The sequence below is a fragment of the Polyodon spathula genome, chromosome 11, assembly GCF_017654505.1.
Source record: "Polyodon spathula isolate WHYD16114869_AA chromosome 11, ASM1765450v1, whole genome shotgun sequence".
In the NCBI taxonomy this organism is placed as follows: domain Eukaryota; kingdom Metazoa; phylum Chordata; class Actinopteri; order Acipenseriformes; family Polyodontidae; genus Polyodon; species Polyodon spathula.
In genome coordinates this window covers 45762277-45779626 of record NC_054544.1, presented here as the reverse complement: position 1 = coordinate 45779626, position 17350 = coordinate 45762277, and the positions used below count along the sequence as shown (strand labels likewise).

General features: G+C 39.0%; 2 protein-coding genes across 2 annotated transcripts; one reads left to right on the top strand and one right to left on the bottom strand.

Annotated features, from left to right (window-relative positions):
• Nucleotides 1-166: 166 nt before the first annotated feature.
• pigx (phosphatidylinositol glycan anchor biosynthesis, class X) lies at nucleotides 167-10310 on the bottom strand. The gene is made up of 6 exons (XM_041262717.1): nucleotides 10136-10310; nucleotides 9239-9320; nucleotides 6737-6875; nucleotides 5201-5414; nucleotides 4804-4904; nucleotides 167-742 (listed from the first exon to the last, which is right to left on the bottom strand). The coding sequence occupies exons 1-6, from the start codon at nucleotides 10221-10223 to the stop codon at nucleotides 599-601; spliced, it is 768 nt and encodes a 255-aa protein (XP_041118651.1). The 5' UTR covers nucleotides 10224-10310; the 3' UTR covers nucleotides 167-598.
• A 209-nt stretch (nucleotides 10311-10519) lies between these two features.
• cep19 (centrosomal protein 19) lies at nucleotides 10520-17263 on the top strand. The gene is made up of 3 exons (XM_041263828.1): nucleotides 10520-10607; nucleotides 11964-12171; nucleotides 12675-17263. Exons 2-3 carry the CDS (start codon nucleotides 12042-12044, stop codon nucleotides 13019-13021), a joined length of 477 nt encoding a protein of 158 aa, XP_041119762.1. The 5' UTR covers nucleotides 10520-10607; nucleotides 11964-12041; the 3' UTR covers nucleotides 13022-17263.
• The last annotated feature ends 87 nt before the right edge of the window (nucleotides 17264-17350 follow it).

Here is a 17350-nt window from a genome sequence, read left to right as displayed (position 1 = left end):
GTTAAAGAAATCACTTTTTGCCTGTTATTACAGCACAGACCGGTGACCACACACAGCACAAGAGAAGGTATTAACCACCACGCAAGAGACAGCCTCTGCTGCCGGAGTAGTTATAGAGCTTTTTGGTAGTGCTTTGTTCTCTGTTATACGAGTCGACAGACCGGTGATCATCATCATCATCATCATCATCATCATCATCATCATCATCTCACTACAATGACCATTACAGAAGCCAACACAGTGAGTGTTCCCACCCCTTTAACGCCTTCTTTCCTGTCATCTCCTGCTTTGACCCCCTGCTGACACTACTGGGGTGAAATGACCAAGAAAGCAAAATAGAAACAGAATGACTCAAGCATGCTTTCTTTTTCCTTGTATATTTTTTGAATAAATAGAAGTTTGCAATAACATGTGCTTCTTTCATGACTGCACATCTAAGTGCATGACGGGTAAAGCATTTTTCATTAGCTAGGACCGCTTTCAATGTACTGAGACACCCCTGGAAGAGCAGTTGTTGTAGGTAGGGTGACCATGGCGTAGACTCAGTGTCTTGTACCGTCCTGTCTGTTTGTGCAGGTTACAGAGCAGTGCCCAGGAGTTAAAATAGGAAGTGGCCGTGCTTCCACACAGCTCCCAGGATCATGCAGCAGCACAGCAGGGTGACAGAGAGAGTCCCAGTGCAGACAGCCAGGACCTGCCGCTGGTCTCCCACAGGAATCCGCAGACTAACGGCTTCCAGCTCCTGCAGAACACCAGGGGAGGCAATCAGGGTCTGTGCAATGCCTCACAGCAAGAAAAGCTATCAATGGGGATTATGGGACCCTGCAGGTCAATAATGTGCATATTTGGTTGGCTTTTGCAGGGATGGGGATGGGGCAGCCCTGGCATTAATTGTTGATTGGTTCCCCACTGACACACATCGCAAATCATCGTAAAATCATAGCAAAGTATAATAAAGCATAGTGAAAGCATACTAATATACATGTAAAACAAGGTAAACGATGGTACATACACAGTATAAGCGAAAGTCTAATTTGCGCATTAGCTAGCTCATTTGCAATTTATCCAAGGTCTTTAACTAAAGTCTGTAATTTCAGACATTAACTATCTCATACACAAATAATTAAATGACTAAAATCAATTAGTTAAAATGACAGGTATAACAAAAGATGATCTGCACTTAACAATAAAGACACAAACATACATACTCTTTAATGAGCTACCTATTTTGTTTTGCAGACACAACAGTTTTGAATTGCTATAGGACTACAGGAAAACTAAAGAAACATACTGTGAGTTTTTTTTATTAACTCTTTAATATATACAGCTCTGGAAAAAATTAAGAGACCACTGCAAAATTATCAGTTTCTCTGGTTTTACTATTATAGGTATGCGTTTGGGTAAAATGAACATTTTTGTTTTATTCTATAAACTACTGACAACATTTCTCCCAAATTCCAAATAAAAATATTGTCATTTAGAGCATTTATTTGCAGAAAATGACAAATGGTCAAAATAACAAAAAAGATGCAGTGTTGTCAGACCTCGAATAATGCAAAGAAAATAAGTTCATCTTCATTTTTAAACAACACAATACAAATGTTTTAACTTAGGAAGAGTTCAGAAATCAATATTTGGTGGAATAACCCTAATTTTCAATCACAGCTTTTATGCGTCTTGGCATGCTCTCCACCAGTCATTCACATTGATGTTGGGTGACTTTATGCCACTCCTGGCGCAAAAATTCAAACAGCTCGGCTTTGTTTGATGGCTTGGGACCATCCATCTTCCTCTTGATCACATTCCAGAGGTTTTCAATGGGGTTCAGGTCTGAAGATTGGGCTGGCCATGACAGGGTCTTGCTCTGGTGGTCCTCCATCCACACCTTGATTGACCTGGCTGTGTGGCATGGAGCACTGTCCTGCTGGAAAAACCAATCCTCAGAGTTGGGGAACATTGTCAGAGCAGAAGGAAGCAAGTTTTCTTCCAGGACAACCTTGTACTTGGCTTGATTCATGCGTCCTTCACAAAGACAAATCTGCCCGATTCCAGCCTTGCTGAAGCACCCCCAGATCGTCACTGATCCTCCACCACATTTCACAGTGGGTGAGAGACACTGTGGCTTGTAGACCTCTCCAGGTCTCCGTCTAACCATTAGACGACCAGGTGTCGGGCAAAGCTGAAAACTGGACTCATCAGAGAAGATGACCTTACTCCAGTCCTCTACGGTCCAATCCTTATGGTCTTTTGCAAACCTCAGCCTGGCTCTTCTTTGCTTCTCATTGATGAAGGGCTTTTTTCTAGCTTTGCACAACTTCAGCCCTGCCCCTAGGAGCCTGTTTCGAACCGTCCTCGCCGTGCACTTCACCCCAGCTGCCGTTCGCCATTCTTTTTGTAGGTCACTTGATGTCATCCTACAGTTGCTGAGTGACATTCGAATGAGTTGGAGGTCATCCCGGTCAGTGGAGAGTCATTTTCGCCCTCTGCCGGTCTGTAGCTTTGTTGTCCCCAATGTGTGCTGCTTGACCTTGTTCTTATGAACCGCCATCTTTGAAATTTTAAGGATGGAAGCAACCCGACGCTCGCTGTATCCCTCTGCCAGTAAAGCCAGAATTGAACCCTTCTTTTCCTCACTCAAAACTTTCCTTTTCAACTCTTTGGGCATGGTCAATAGTTATTTTTTGATTCCAATTACTTTTGAGGTACTACTAGCACTGTTTTGCCATCCAGCTGGTCCTATTGCAAGAGGATAGTGATGACCACAGGAGTGGTTTTTATATTTTTCCTCGTTAAATAAGATTTGGTTCAAGAGATCCCATAATCAGTACCTAATTCAGTAGAATGAGGTGTGCCTGTGTTGGAATTCAACAGATATTGGAATGGAATGGCTGCCATACATGTAGAGATGCTGATTTAAGAAAAATTTGCAGTGGTCTCTTAATTTTTTCCAGAGCTGTGTATGTGCATGTGTGTGTGTGTGTGTGTGTGTGTGTGTGTGTGTATATATATATATATATATATATATATATATATATATATATATATATATATATATATATATATATGTGTGTGTATATATATATATATATATATATATATATATATATATATATATATATATATATATATATATATATATAAACAAAAAAACGTGTTCGCACAAGATAAGAAGCAATAGCCCTGCAGCATTTACTGTTTGGTTATATTCTCAAATAATAAAACTGTTTTTGCCACTAATACTGCCTTATTAAAAATAAGCAATCTAAGTAATGCAACATTTGCCTACAGAAAATACTTGACAAGCTACCACAGCATTTATTCTGAAAAGTTTATTTTTTTCTTTTCTTTGTAAACTAGAACATGCATAACTTCCTATTTACTCATTTGCAAAATACATCTTACAGGCTGACTACAGGATTCTCTTATTTGAAACACAGTTTTAAATTATTGTTCGATACTTTAGTTTATAGACAGTTGTTTGCAGCCTATATGACGTTACGCAAATGAGCAAACAATGAATAATGCATTACATATTTTCTATAAAATATGACAAATTTTGCATTGCTTAGTTTGCTTTTCCTTTTATTCGGTATTATCTCTGGCCACGACAACATTGTTTTATTTGAAGGGAAAACGCTGTAGGCTGTTGCTGATTTAGGACACATTAGTTGTTTTTTTAAAGGGTATGTGTGTCAAAGTGTCCGCCACTGTGTGTATTATATGTTGTGTGTTAATGTTGGTGTATAGTCATTGGTAAACAGGATATAAACAGGTCTGTGTAACACGAGTGTTTAAAATGTATATTTGTATTTAGGCACGAGGATTGCACAGCACTTCACGTGCAAGTAAAACGTAATAATATGTGAGCACAGGGAATCGCAGTTTATTTATTCACACGCGACTCCAATTGAATGACTGATTAGCAATCGAGTCTCGGTACAGCTGCATAAAAGCAGCATGTTTTCACCCACTCGGGGTTGTGTGTTTGGGAGTGGAGAACGGGGCAGACAGAGAGAGAAGCGTAATTATAAATATCAATTGTTTTGTGTAGCGTTTGTCCACCCTGTTTTGTCAGTGTCTATTCGTTTTGTTTGTGTATTTATTTTGGCCTCACGTGCCGTGTGCTATTTTGTTACAAACCTTTTCTGTCTGTTTAATTATTAAACTGCACATCAGCGCATTCACCATTCCAAAACCTGTGTTCTGAGTCAGTTCCTGTTTCTGGTCTGTCGTTACTCACTTTGGCTGTCTTTGTGATAGTATGTCACAGGTTGACAACATGTTTCTTTAGTTTTTCTGTAGGCCTATAGCAATTGCAAAACTGCTGTGTCTGCAGAATAAAAGTGTATTGAAAGAGGAACCCTTGCAGTGTGTCTCTTGAGTATGCATTCTACATTTTTTGTGCAGTTTATCTTTTGTTATACCTCTGTCACTTAAGCTAATTAATTTTAGTCAATACAGCATTATCTTAAACACCTTACCTGAGGTATATATCTAATCTTCAAGTTCAATGATTTATAGTATTATCTAGCTAATATGCCGATTAACTAAGAGCTGCATGATATATCATTTGTAAAACAGGAACAAACAGCAACATGAATAAAACAGGGTGGCAAAGTTAGCCCCACCTTTTATAACATGACTCTTTTTAGAGATAGCACATCTTCACATGTCTGGTGCCTTTTTTTGTAACTTGGCTGTTTCTGTACAGATGAAATCACTTTGGTCAGATATCACAATGGCACAATGCAGGTTCACTATGAGTGGTATAGTTATGGATGGTCCTGTCCTGCTGGCAGTTACCTGCTGGTAGTGAGTCTCCAGCCAGGTGCAGAGGCTGTGGTTCTGTGCAGTGCAGGGGGCTTCGGTCACCTTGTTCTGGGGGCAGGCCAGAGGCAGGGAGGCTGGGGGAAACAGCAGTCATATTAGAGAGGCACTAAAAACTTTTTTTCTTGCAATTCACAGCAGTCTATGTGTTATTATCCCTTGCAGTGGATGAAATCCCAGTGACCGGGATATAGTGGAGGCTGTCATACGTCCAACTTTATTTCACACTAACAACTTTTTTGTCATAGTGACACTTATTTTGAATTTACCTCCATGGCAGTGGATATACTTGTTCTCTATGTAATTCAGGTTTTGTTGCCTGTAATTATTAGAGAAATGGTAACACAATGATAAGAAGGTCACAACGACTCACTCTCTTCAGCTCGGACCAGTAGTCGTGGGCTCTCAATGCTGACCCACTGCTCTGCCTCCCCGGAGCCAGCTGGCCGGTGGTATCGGGCGTGAATGGGCAGCGTGGTAGTAAAGCAGCCGCTGCACTGGGGGTCCCGTGAGGCGTAAACTAGGGCAGAGAACCCAGAGGACGAATAGGCAGGAGCCTCCAAATCGATCTCAGAGGCCAGCAGCACCTACACAGAAAGACAATACAGCAGAGCAAGGACTGTTCTCTTCATCTCAATGACTTCATACCCACAACAGTGCACAGGGTGGAACCTGTTAGCTCTGCTGGGGTGGCTCGATTACTACCTCACCAGCCTCCACTACTTTGCTGGCCTCAATAATTGTTGTTGCTGCAGGGAAGCAAAGCATAACTGAAGACTATCTTGATCAAGTTCTTCAATAATTAAAGACAGCCATAGCCAACCAACGAGTGCTGATGTCCAGCTTAAATGGCCAGAGAACTGCTGCTATAAAACAGGCAAGAAAACTGTTTTATAGTTTCAGATTTAAAGTTTTTGGGCAAAGTTAAGAGTATAAGAAAGCAAAAGGCAATTTCAACAGGTGTTAGAAAAACAAGGCATTTGCTTTTATTACATGGACCAGAAAAGAAGCTGGTGGATACAAGAGCTGAAAAGCTGCAATATCAAATGATGATAACCATTAACCTGTCCCTCTGCAACACTACGGAATTTAAGAAATACAGCTGCTATGAACATCAAAGCAATTGGGCATGTCTCACATCCATTTGTGTTTTATAGGAACCAGGGTAATGGTTACTCTCTGGTGTACCTGATGTGCTTAGAGGAAAGACATGACTGTGAGAGCTCTATAGAGGCCTGTGACAGGCTGGCGAGTGGATAGAGGCCCAGAGACAGACTGCAATTAAAAAAAATACGACTTTTATTATAAATAAACACAAAATAGAAGGGCACAAGGGCCAAAACAAAGGTATTTAAGCACAAATAGAAAGACACAGAACAAGACTTACAAAAATAAAGGTTTCCAGGCTGGGCAATGCCTTCACTGGATCAGAAAATAATAATAATAATAATAGTAGTAATAATAATAATAATAATAATAAAAACCCACAAAACAGCAAACCAAAAAACAGCAAGCACAAACACCTGCTTGCTTTCTCAGCTCCCTCCTCTGCCTAATGGGAAGCTGAGGCCTCCTTTTATGTCAGGTGGCTGGGTGCTGATTGATCGTTACTCTAATCAACCCCAGCCACCTGAACACAATAAACCCAGGCAGGTAGGGGACTTTAACCCCATCCCTGCCAATTTATAAAGGGCAGAGCTCTGCTCTGCCACAAGGCCACAGAGGTGCTTTAAACTCCTGAGTTTTAAAGTCACCAGGATGTGACGACGGAAAGTGAAAATGATATAAAGTAAATCTAAAAATGAATAGAAAAGATAAAACTGGTATTTCACACCAATACCACGTTGCTCTATAAAACTCATCATTATGAGACAGGATCAATAATTTCATACTCAAGGGTCCCTCTTACCTCCTGTGTGTCACTGTGCTCCTGTGCTGAAGTCAGCTGGTATGGATCTACATAGATTCCCTGGGGCAGCTTCTCCAACAGCAGGACCTGGGAACCCTCAGGAACAGCAGTGGCACACTGCACACGAGACACGAGTTCTCTAAACAACACAACAGAGTCACTCACACTGCACAACACGAGACACCAGCTCCTAAACAACACAACAGAGTCACTCACACTGCACAACACGAGACACCAGCTCCTAAACAACACAACAGAGTCACTCACACTGCACAACACGAGACACCAGCTCCTAAACAACACAACAGAGTCACTCACACTGCACAACACGAGACACCAGCTCCTAAACAACACAACAGAGACACTCACACTGCACAACACGAGACACCAGCTCCTAAACAACACAACAGAGTCACTCACAAGACACCAGCTCCTAAACACAACAGAGTAACTCACACTACACAAGACACCAGCTCTCTAAACACAACACAACAGAGTCACTCACATGAGACACCAGCTCCTAAACAACACAACAGCTCTCTAAACAAATGGATCAATTGCAGTACATCCAATTTAGTCCACTTGATGTGTCTAACAGGGGGGTTGCGTGAGTTTGATCCACTTGCTTGGACTAATGTTAGTACCAGTGCTAATCCCAATTACACTGGGATCATCAGTTAAACTTGCAAAAAAGGTTCACACTAAATTGATTAAGTCAGTCCTGTGAAGTTTGAGACTATGCTAGTCTGCTTGTTCTGATTCATTTCGTTTTTCTCAATATTTGCTTGCAGATCTGTTTAATATTGGTTATGTGTGGCGGAGTGTCCCGTCCCCAAATATGTAAGCTGTTTTATTATTATTTGTCTTCTTATTGTTTTCCGCCGTTATTTGTTATTGTTTTATATTTTTAATTTTAAAACCTTGTGAGGATGTGTGACTGATCAGCTACTGATTGTTTAAGTAGCGGACAGTCACGCATCCTTATTAAACTCGTGCAGACTATGGCCGAGGGGTAATAAGATAATTAATTAATAGCTAGTTAACCCGTCGACCAGAATATAAAAGCTTGAAGCCGTCTTTGTTGAGGGTGGAGAGTATCTAGGAGTACAGTACAGAACGTAGAGGAATTAGAACAATTGCTAAACGTGCTGGCTTAAACACCAGCGCGATACTTATTTGTTTGGCCAAGGCGCCTTTTTGTTCATGTTGTTTTGTTTTTGTTTAACTTTTTTATTTTCTATTATTATTTAATAAAACACTGAGCGCCACTGTGCCTCAGTTTCACCCGCCATTCATTGTTTTGAGTATGTTTCTGGTCTGATGTCCCCCCTGCAAAGCCACCCTTTCACAATTACATACAGGAATAATGTATGTTTCATAAACATAAGCATTTACAACTTCTAATACATCCATTTTCAAACATTAATACTGTGCACTTACATCGTTTTTTTATTTTTTTATTATTGTTCTACTTACTCTGCTTATTACACTGTACTATGTTACGTTCATTCATTTATTGTATTTTAAAACGCTTCTTTTCACTCTACAGGCCCGCCGTGTGGCCAACCCAGAGCTACAGCATCAGAGGACAATGCAGCTCTGGGCAGCTTACAGACAAGCCCGCAGGCGCCTGGCCAGTCTACAGGGGTCACTGGTGCACGGTAAGCCGAGGACAACCTGGCCGACCTAGGCCCATTTTAGTATATTTTATTCTGCACATTCTGTATGCAAATTATTAATTGCAATTTGGATGGGCTTTTTAAGATCCTGGTTTACATTTCCAATATTCTGCTCTATGGGTTGGTTCCCATGATCAGCCTAACTTGGTCCACTTGATCAGAGCAGCTAAACTAACTAACTTGATCTTCTGATTAGTATGCTACAATTAGGACTAATTGTGTTCAGTTCCTGGAAATCTTCTATCCCTCAGGTAATCAGCTTGAAGTGGACTAAACCACTATTACGCTGCAATTGACCCAATAAGATTTATTTATTATAAGTTTTCTCTTTGTGATGAGTCCACTGAATTGCAAACACCTTGTTCCCAGGGCCATCGGGTGACGGCTGCAGCAAAACATGTTGAGACATTGTGTGTGTTAAGAAAGTGAGCTGCTCTGAGCAGCTCGGAAAATAAACATTTAAAAGCATGCTCAGTTCCACTCCCTCTGAGCAGCTCTGGTGCTGTAGAGCAGAATTCACCAGTGATCTGAATAAGAGGAGGAATTCCTGCTCTGAGCCGCTCAGTTACTTAACATATCCACTGATCAAAGCTATTGTTACCCTGTGTGTGGAATATTGCAACTAACTATCAACTCCAGTCCAGTTTATTACACATTCTTCAACAAGGAGAACAGTAGATTTGTTCCACTTTGAATGCTTATTTAGATAGTAGATATCAGACAATACATTTTTATTTTGCACTGTACTGCTGTCACCAGTCTTGCAGATATCCCCATAATACACCCTCACTTGTACACTGTTGAGATGACTTCTTTTATTTACCTGTGGAACCCATTGTTTACGAGGCCTCGAATAACTGTGAAGGATTGCAGCCAGTCGTTTTCTGAACAATAGCCTTTGTCACCTATAGATATAAAGATAACATTGGTTACTTTATTTGAAAAATAACTATGTCAAATGTGAAAGCATTGGGAGAACTTTGGTTCTGCAATATATCATAACCGACCACCAGTCAGGTCTCAGTGAGCATGGTTAGTAAACCATTCTCTGGGCCACCTGAGTGAGCGAACAGCAGTTCTCAAAACAGGAAAGGACGTCATAGATAACGAGGGGCATAATCCCAGACTTGTTTTGTAACCTTGGGGAGTTATGGAAAATATATGAAGAACTTTCTTTTTTTTATTTGTACAAAATAAATCTATTGATTCGCTAAGTTTAAATAAACTTGCAATAGTACTACCACTATTATTATTATTATTATTATTAGTCAGAAGAAACATGTTAACCTGTGATCCATCTTCACATGTAATTTACGCGCAGGTCTAAGAAGCTTGAGCCTGAAGTGGTAACGATGCCGAGACTAGCACTGTGCTCTATAGCGTGTCTCAGAGGCACCTGCGAACTAGCATTGGCAGCGCAGTGTTTGGGTCTGGTGGTTTGACCTTGGCATCCATACTGCAGACGTACTGTGGGACATGCATTATGGTTTGATTGATTCGTTTAAACAACTGAGTCCACTAGCATTGCTACTGCCTACCCCCGATTTAGAGAAACACCGAACAATTAATACATAAGTTTAAAAAAAAAAGGTTGGATTTAGCCAAAACGTTGAGGGCTGTCATCAATGCTTACACTGAAAGTAAAATACGAACTTGCTTACTAGCAGATGTTTCGATAACTCTTACGTGTATTCACCATGTTGTTTATATTGCTGTTTACCTTTGTGCGTGTGTTTATGTACATCGGTTGTGAAGTCACTTTGCGTCGATTTAAAAAGCAAAATTAAACCCAACAATGCCATAGCCATGTCGCATTACCGAAGCACATTAATATACTTCCAACAAATCACCAAGTTGCGAAAAACGCGGAAGGTCACCTCCTAAAATAGGATGCGACTGCCAGGTGGGTGCCCTGTAAAAATCCCGATTTCAAGTAATAACATTAATTGTCCATAAATTAGCATGAGCAGAAAATTATGACATACTCTTATTGACAACGGAATTACATGTAATATATATATATATATATATTTTCAACATATAAAGGTTATTATTTTCGTATTATAAAAGCCTATGTTTTCAGGCAGACAAAAAGCTTCCCTGAGCAAGGTCCTTCCACTGCTCTTGTCAATGTCCATGGCAACCATAATCACTCAAAATAGCAATTTAAAATAATATTCCATGTCTTCTTGGTAAGTTATATACGTATTTGTTTTAAAATATTCATGGTTTCATTTAGATTTAAAGCAATTAAGACACCGTTTAAGAAAGAAAAAAAACATTACATTAAAGAGAGCGTTGCATTGTGAACCAAAAATATCACGTAGTCGTTAGGGTTTACTCAAATATGCTAATCATATTTACACTTTCATTTGTATTAGGCTAGATAAGTACAGATTTTCTAGATGTATTATTGTTAGGAGTATACCTGATCTACCCACGTTACTTAACTATAGGTTATACTGTATTTCATATGCCGTAGTTAAAAACTGCGTATCCCTGCGAGCGAAGTGTTTGCATCTCGGTGTACTAATCCTAAATAAATACATTAATAAACGCTACCGGATGAATTTTAGAGCGATTGTTGAGTTTGGGTGCACACATTATCACCAGTCTGCCTGTATAATTGGTTGAGGATTGCAAAATAAATAAATACGAGAATACATTTGGCTGTCACAAAACGTTCTTCTTTTTTTATTTGCCGATTTAATGTGTATTCCTTATCAGCACAACATTGCAGTTAAAGTCAAGACATTCTGCATTTCACAAGTCAAAATTAGACAAAGGTTGGTTTAAAACCTCCGTGATGTTACTCGTATAGCTCCCGTAAAGTCATGTTAGGACGCACTCTAGCGGTCAAAACTAAATATTTTAGGGGTACAACTGCATTTCCCCCAGCTGTCATTCTGCATTACTATAAAATTGATACAATTTTGAGGTACCACTTGTACTGCAATTGTGAGATGGCTTCATCTTAAATATCTTTTTCATATATTCAAAAAGGTGACGAACGGCTGTTCAGGGACACCAAGATATATTCAGTTAGTAATTGGTCAGAGTGAATGAGGCAATAAGGGCGATTTCGGTTGTTTCAAGGCCCCCTTGATGTTGATCGTTAGTGTATGTGTTTATCTATTTATTTTTGTGTAATGCTGATGAAGGTAACAGGTAGCTGTTTAACGGTGCATTATGACTGTTTAACATTTGTATGCATTCGCTTACTTAATATATACATCACATAACAACTGAGTTAAATTCTGTATTATTCTTAAGATAATTTCGTAAAACAATGATTACAGTTTTACAGTACACACAAACCTGTGCAGTTGCCTTCTACTGTTGAACAGGTCCCATTTAAATAAAGGTTATTCATTTACTCAATAGATGCACATTTCATTACCCATAAAAGGAACATATACAGATTTTACCAAGGTTTCTAATTTGGAGTGTTAAATGTTTGCTGCTGATAAAAGACAGTGAGTAAATTTTGAAATTGTAGAAATGTGAAAATCAAACTACAGCAATGTGCAAATTCTGTCTTTTAACAGGAACCTAATCTAAGACCACAGGACGCAAGCTTTGCTTCCAGCCCAAAGCCATACATATCAGAAAGATAAAGGAGTTAAATGTCCTTTGTGGCAAAGAAGTGCGGGGTGAAGTTTAAACCCCCATCCATTGTTCTACTGTATGAAGACAAGACCACTAAGAGGATGCGCCAGAGGGTGATGCCTGTGCGCAACTTCTCAAAGTTCTCAGGTGACACCAGGCACTACATTCATTATTAGTTAGCTGAGTAAATCTATTAATGAGACAATAGTCAGTTATCTTTTTAAATATTGATTATTCAACCAAAAACAGATGTCGATAAACATATTTCTGATAATCCATTATTAATTACAAGCAAAAGAACAAAAAATATTTAGCTAACAGGAGGGTCAGTCTGCATTTGAGCATTTGTATTATGGGTGCACATTCCATCCATAATAGGGGATGAGGAATACTCCTTATTTTTCACCCTAAACTAAATTATTAATGGATTAATACCTAAATAAAGGCATCATTGGTTCAATAATTAAGAGCATGCTTGGAGCAAATATTTGATCTAGAATGGCCCTCGCTCTGCACCTCTGAACTGAACAGATTAGGGCAGTAATTTTGGCTAAAAACGGCAAGACTGATGATAATGGAGATGAAGTTACTACGCGTTGCTATTGCTATGTAATTGAATAGAGCCGAGTCCCTTTTTTCTGTCTGTCCAGACTGCAGCAAGGCAGCAGAGCGATTGAAGAGCAATGCGCGGCACAGTGCCTACCTGCAGGGGGTGTCTCTGCGCCAGCTGGAGAGGCTGCACCTGCTGCTGAGGGACTCCCTGCTGGGGAAGAGCCTGGAGCACAGCCTGGCCTCGCTGTGCCTGGACCCGGATGAGGACCTCAACAAGCTCAGTGACCAGGAGCTCAGCCGCAAGAAGGAGCTGATGGAGCAGCTGTTTGAGCAGAATCGCAAGAAAAGGGACGACCCCGATTTCGTGTATGACCTGCAGGTGGACTTCCCAGAGCAGCTGGAGTCCTGCAGCTGGGATGAGGATGACGAGGATGAGGAGTTCTAGCTGCACTGCACACTGACACTGAGGACTTTTACATTGTGGCCACATGGTTCGACATTGAAATATGAGGGACAGTGGGGTCTAGTGTTTGGAGCTGAGGGATTAGTCAGTTGAAAAGAGCTGAGGGAATGGGAGGTGCTGTAGCTTATTAAATGGAGCTGAGGGACTGGGTGGTGGTGTGGTCTATTGGTTAGAGCTGTAAAACTGTGCAGGAGCATGGTCTGATAGAGGAATAGAAGTCGTCCTAACACTGACATACTGTGTGACCACCCTGGACAAGTCACATTCCTGTTCACATCATATAGGCAGACAAAAGTGAAGATTCTACTTGACTTGTGCAACCCCAGCTCCCAGGAAGAACAATTCCAACATTGACATTTCAAGAGTAGACTTTTTATGAATTAAAATGTGTTGATATGTACAGTGTTATTAAAGATGGAATTATTGATCTGTAAACACAACTGACCCTTTGTTCCTCTGATATGGACAAGATTAAGGTGTATGTTTGGAATGGTTCCTTTTGGATTCTGTTCCAGTTCACTTTTCTTGTATTTCCACAAGGGGTGTTCTAGCTGCTTAAAGTCCCTTATGTGTAGACATGTTAGGCATATTTACATATGAGCATGGCTGAGATCATAGGCTGCTTCCGGTACTTGACTTTCTTTATGAACTCATCAGTTAAATGAATCAATCACTGTGTAATTGATTCTTTAGAATCCAAAAATACATTTTCACAACATAATTGGTTTACATGTAGAATATTAGGACTTGATTCATCCAACAGGTAACTCGAATCCAGTTAGACAGTGCATACAAAAACAAGGCTGTTGTGAATGCACAAAAAGTAAAACCAAAATTTTCATGTTTTGTTAGCCACCTACATTCAGCATAAGAAAACTGATGTTAGGATTTAGTGGGTCCTATTCATTAAGAAGTGTTTTTTTTTTTAAAGCCCATTTTGATTCATTTAAAGATGTTTGCAGTACATGAAACCTTGTAACTGTTGTAGTGGATTAGAAGTTTCATTTTTTAAAGCACTGTTTAACCTTAGAAAATGCTTAACAAATCCTTAAAGCAGTCCTTTATGTTTTGTAAATTGGGTCCAGTATCATTAATCCTGGAGCATGTCATGAACTGTCATTAAGGTTTGACAATGAAATTATTAGACACACCTGTTACAGATACCTAATAGCTAATTAAGTGCATGGTAAAACCTGTAATGGACCAAACTGCTCTTCAACAGGAGTTTTGTATTTACATCCCAGCACATGAATTCCACAAATACAGGGGTTTCTGAAAGACTTGTTACAGAAATTCATGTCCGTTCTTAAGTTTTTGTGCAGTAATGTGATGCAAAAATGGTTACATCATGTAGCACTGTTAAAATACAGAGTACAAAGTTATCTTTCCCCAAAAATATTTTATTTATAACTATATAACATGATCAAAAATACAGATATACACTTAACTTTATATAAAAGATTTACAATAATCTTCCTCATATACAAAGGGAACAATACAGATTTATATATATTTTGGGTAAATAATAATAAACATTAATTTAAAAATTGCAGAGTGGACTTTTGTTAGCTATTATGTTAAATGCAGCATGTATATGCAAATTGTAAAGAAAAAATGAAAGAGAAAGTGGTCCCTACAAGAATGCTGCTGCTGTCATTTTGCATGAACTGCATGGAATTCTTCAATAAAGCAGGGTTACTTGTGCATGTACTTAGCATATCAGCATATTTATAGTAAAAGTGTCCCAATAGAGATAAATACAAACTAAAGAAACAAAGTGTAATATGACACTATCCAAGCTAGCATCCTAAGATAGTTACTGGCTGTAAAGACATGTCTGTTCATGACTTAAAGATTCAGTATTAGTCCATATATTAGGGTACTGATGGACCTGTTATTCCAGTAGTACTAGAAATATATTGGGACAAACATTTTGACAGTAAGTCTTTATGAACAGCTTATTAGATTTCTCTGAAGACACTGATCAACACTTTTCAGCAAAATGTTTGGTTAAAAATATTACCAAGTTCCTTTATAGTACTTTTTGCTCTAATTGCCCATTTTAGATGAATAGAAAGCTACAATGTAGAAATGTTTATAGAGAAATAAGTATTTTTTAGTCTCTACACAGCAAGTCACGTAAACAATGTTTTGAGTTTTTTTGAGGCTTGTCTATTATAAATCCAAGCAAGATTGCGTATGGACGGAGAGCACACCATTGCCATAGACATGCTCATATCGGAACCTGCTTTTCCATGAAATGCTTCAGTGATGCCATGAAAGTTTGCAGGTCAAAGCCAGTGCACCATCCAACACAACATGCTGTGGACCCCGAGAAGCCACAACAAATCCTCAGAGAAATCAGTGTCTGTTCTGGTTATTAGTAGAACCAAATGCTTTGATTACAAAAACAGAGTGTAAAAGTAATGACACAGAAAAATGCTTTACACCCAACCCTGACTGGCTAATTTGGAATTTACATTTAAAATGGTTAAAGTGTTGAAGATGACATTGGACTGGACTCCTGGAAGTTGTGTGTGTCTGTGACCCCTGGTGGAAATGCAATGTGTTACAGCCTCTTTATTCTTCTCGAAACGCTCTGAAACTGAGTTGTAACAGCAGCAGCTATACAAGCCAAGAAATAATATGGAACATGGAAGAAAAAAAATAAAGACAATACAAAAGGTTCAAACACATGAGAGCATATTGTTGAGATTTGTGAATTAGGACTAGATACTCCTCATTCTTTTTTTTTTTTTTTATAAAAGATCCTTGCTTTTTTTGCAGGTTAGATTTTAATCAAACCACCCACGACTATTTCCAGCAGCCTGGATGATTTATTGACCCCCATATTACTATCACTGAATAGAATAGACAGAAGAAACCAGACAGGTTTACCTGTTTTAGGTTAGTTATATGGCAAATATGACAATAAACCCAGCCTGAAGGAGCTTGGTTACTTCAGATTTTTTTAACTATTTAATGTTTTAAATGTGCATTTATCCCAAGGCTTTCCTCCCACCACCAACACTGATCTGTTTCAGTGAGAGATGAAGTGAGAAATATTTAATTCATTTATGACACAGCAACAAATTAAATAGCAACACTATATATATATATATATATATATATATATATATATATATATATATATATATATATATATATATATATATATAATCTCTCAAGAATGTACAGCAAATGAAATTCACAGTTCAAAACAAAGCCAACAGTGACTCCTACAACTTTTGTTCTTTTGCAATATTATACACATGTATACATTTAGTTAAACAGTTGTTCACATCAGTAAGGACTGCAGATCCAACCACAGATTCCTCTAGCTTTTGGAATGAAATGTGTCAGTGCCATGTTCTATTTACAAGTCTGGTATGTTTTTATATATTGAGAGATTAAATATAAAAACAAAGTGCAATGTCATGATATCTTCTATACTAGTCAAATCGAAGATGCTGCAACGTGGTACTGTATTTTATGTTTAAACCACGTCACCCATAGATGACTTCATTGGCAGGCATTTTCACTACTTCAGTTGTGTACCCTATTGCTAGCCCCAAGAACAGGGAGGGATATTAATTCTCCCTTATGAGCAAAAAAATCTACACAAAATTATCTGCCAAATGCACGCACTATGGGACAAGAAAAACTTCCTTTTCAGTTCACACTGTAGGCAAGGCTCACGACGACTGCACCAGCTTGCCCAGTTAAAGCAATGTGAAGCTTGGGCCCAAAGACACTTGAGGTACAGGCTTTGTCCAACCTGTCCCAAATCCACTTGGATCTTTCAGGTTGAAAAATCTAGTAATTTCAACAATTACCAGTGCTTTAACCTTCCCTTGGCCAATCTCACATTTGGAGGTTTATAAATATATTAATATCATGCCAACAAACTTTTTCATTCTAAAACAGAGTTGTTGGTTGTTGTTGTTGTCCTATACTGGTGACTTTTTCACAGCTTATTCTCCCTGGGTCATTCAACTTCTTCAATGTGTTCTGTATTCAGAGCCGATAGGTCACTGAATGGTCTACCATTGCATCCTCCGACACCCTACTTGCTGCTTTTTAGATAACAAGCTTATTGAAACAGAAAACAACTGGTCCTGTTTGAGCATGGATCCCAGTTATGATGCAATTAACCTCAGGAAGAGCATGTTATGAAAAGGTTCCCAAGACGAAGCAGCTAAACAACTTATATTGCCGACAGAAATTCGGTCTTAAAATCAAAATCCGTTTGCAAGATGGGCTGTTCATTCAAAGCAGTACAAAAAGAATGACCTTAGGTACAATCTAGAG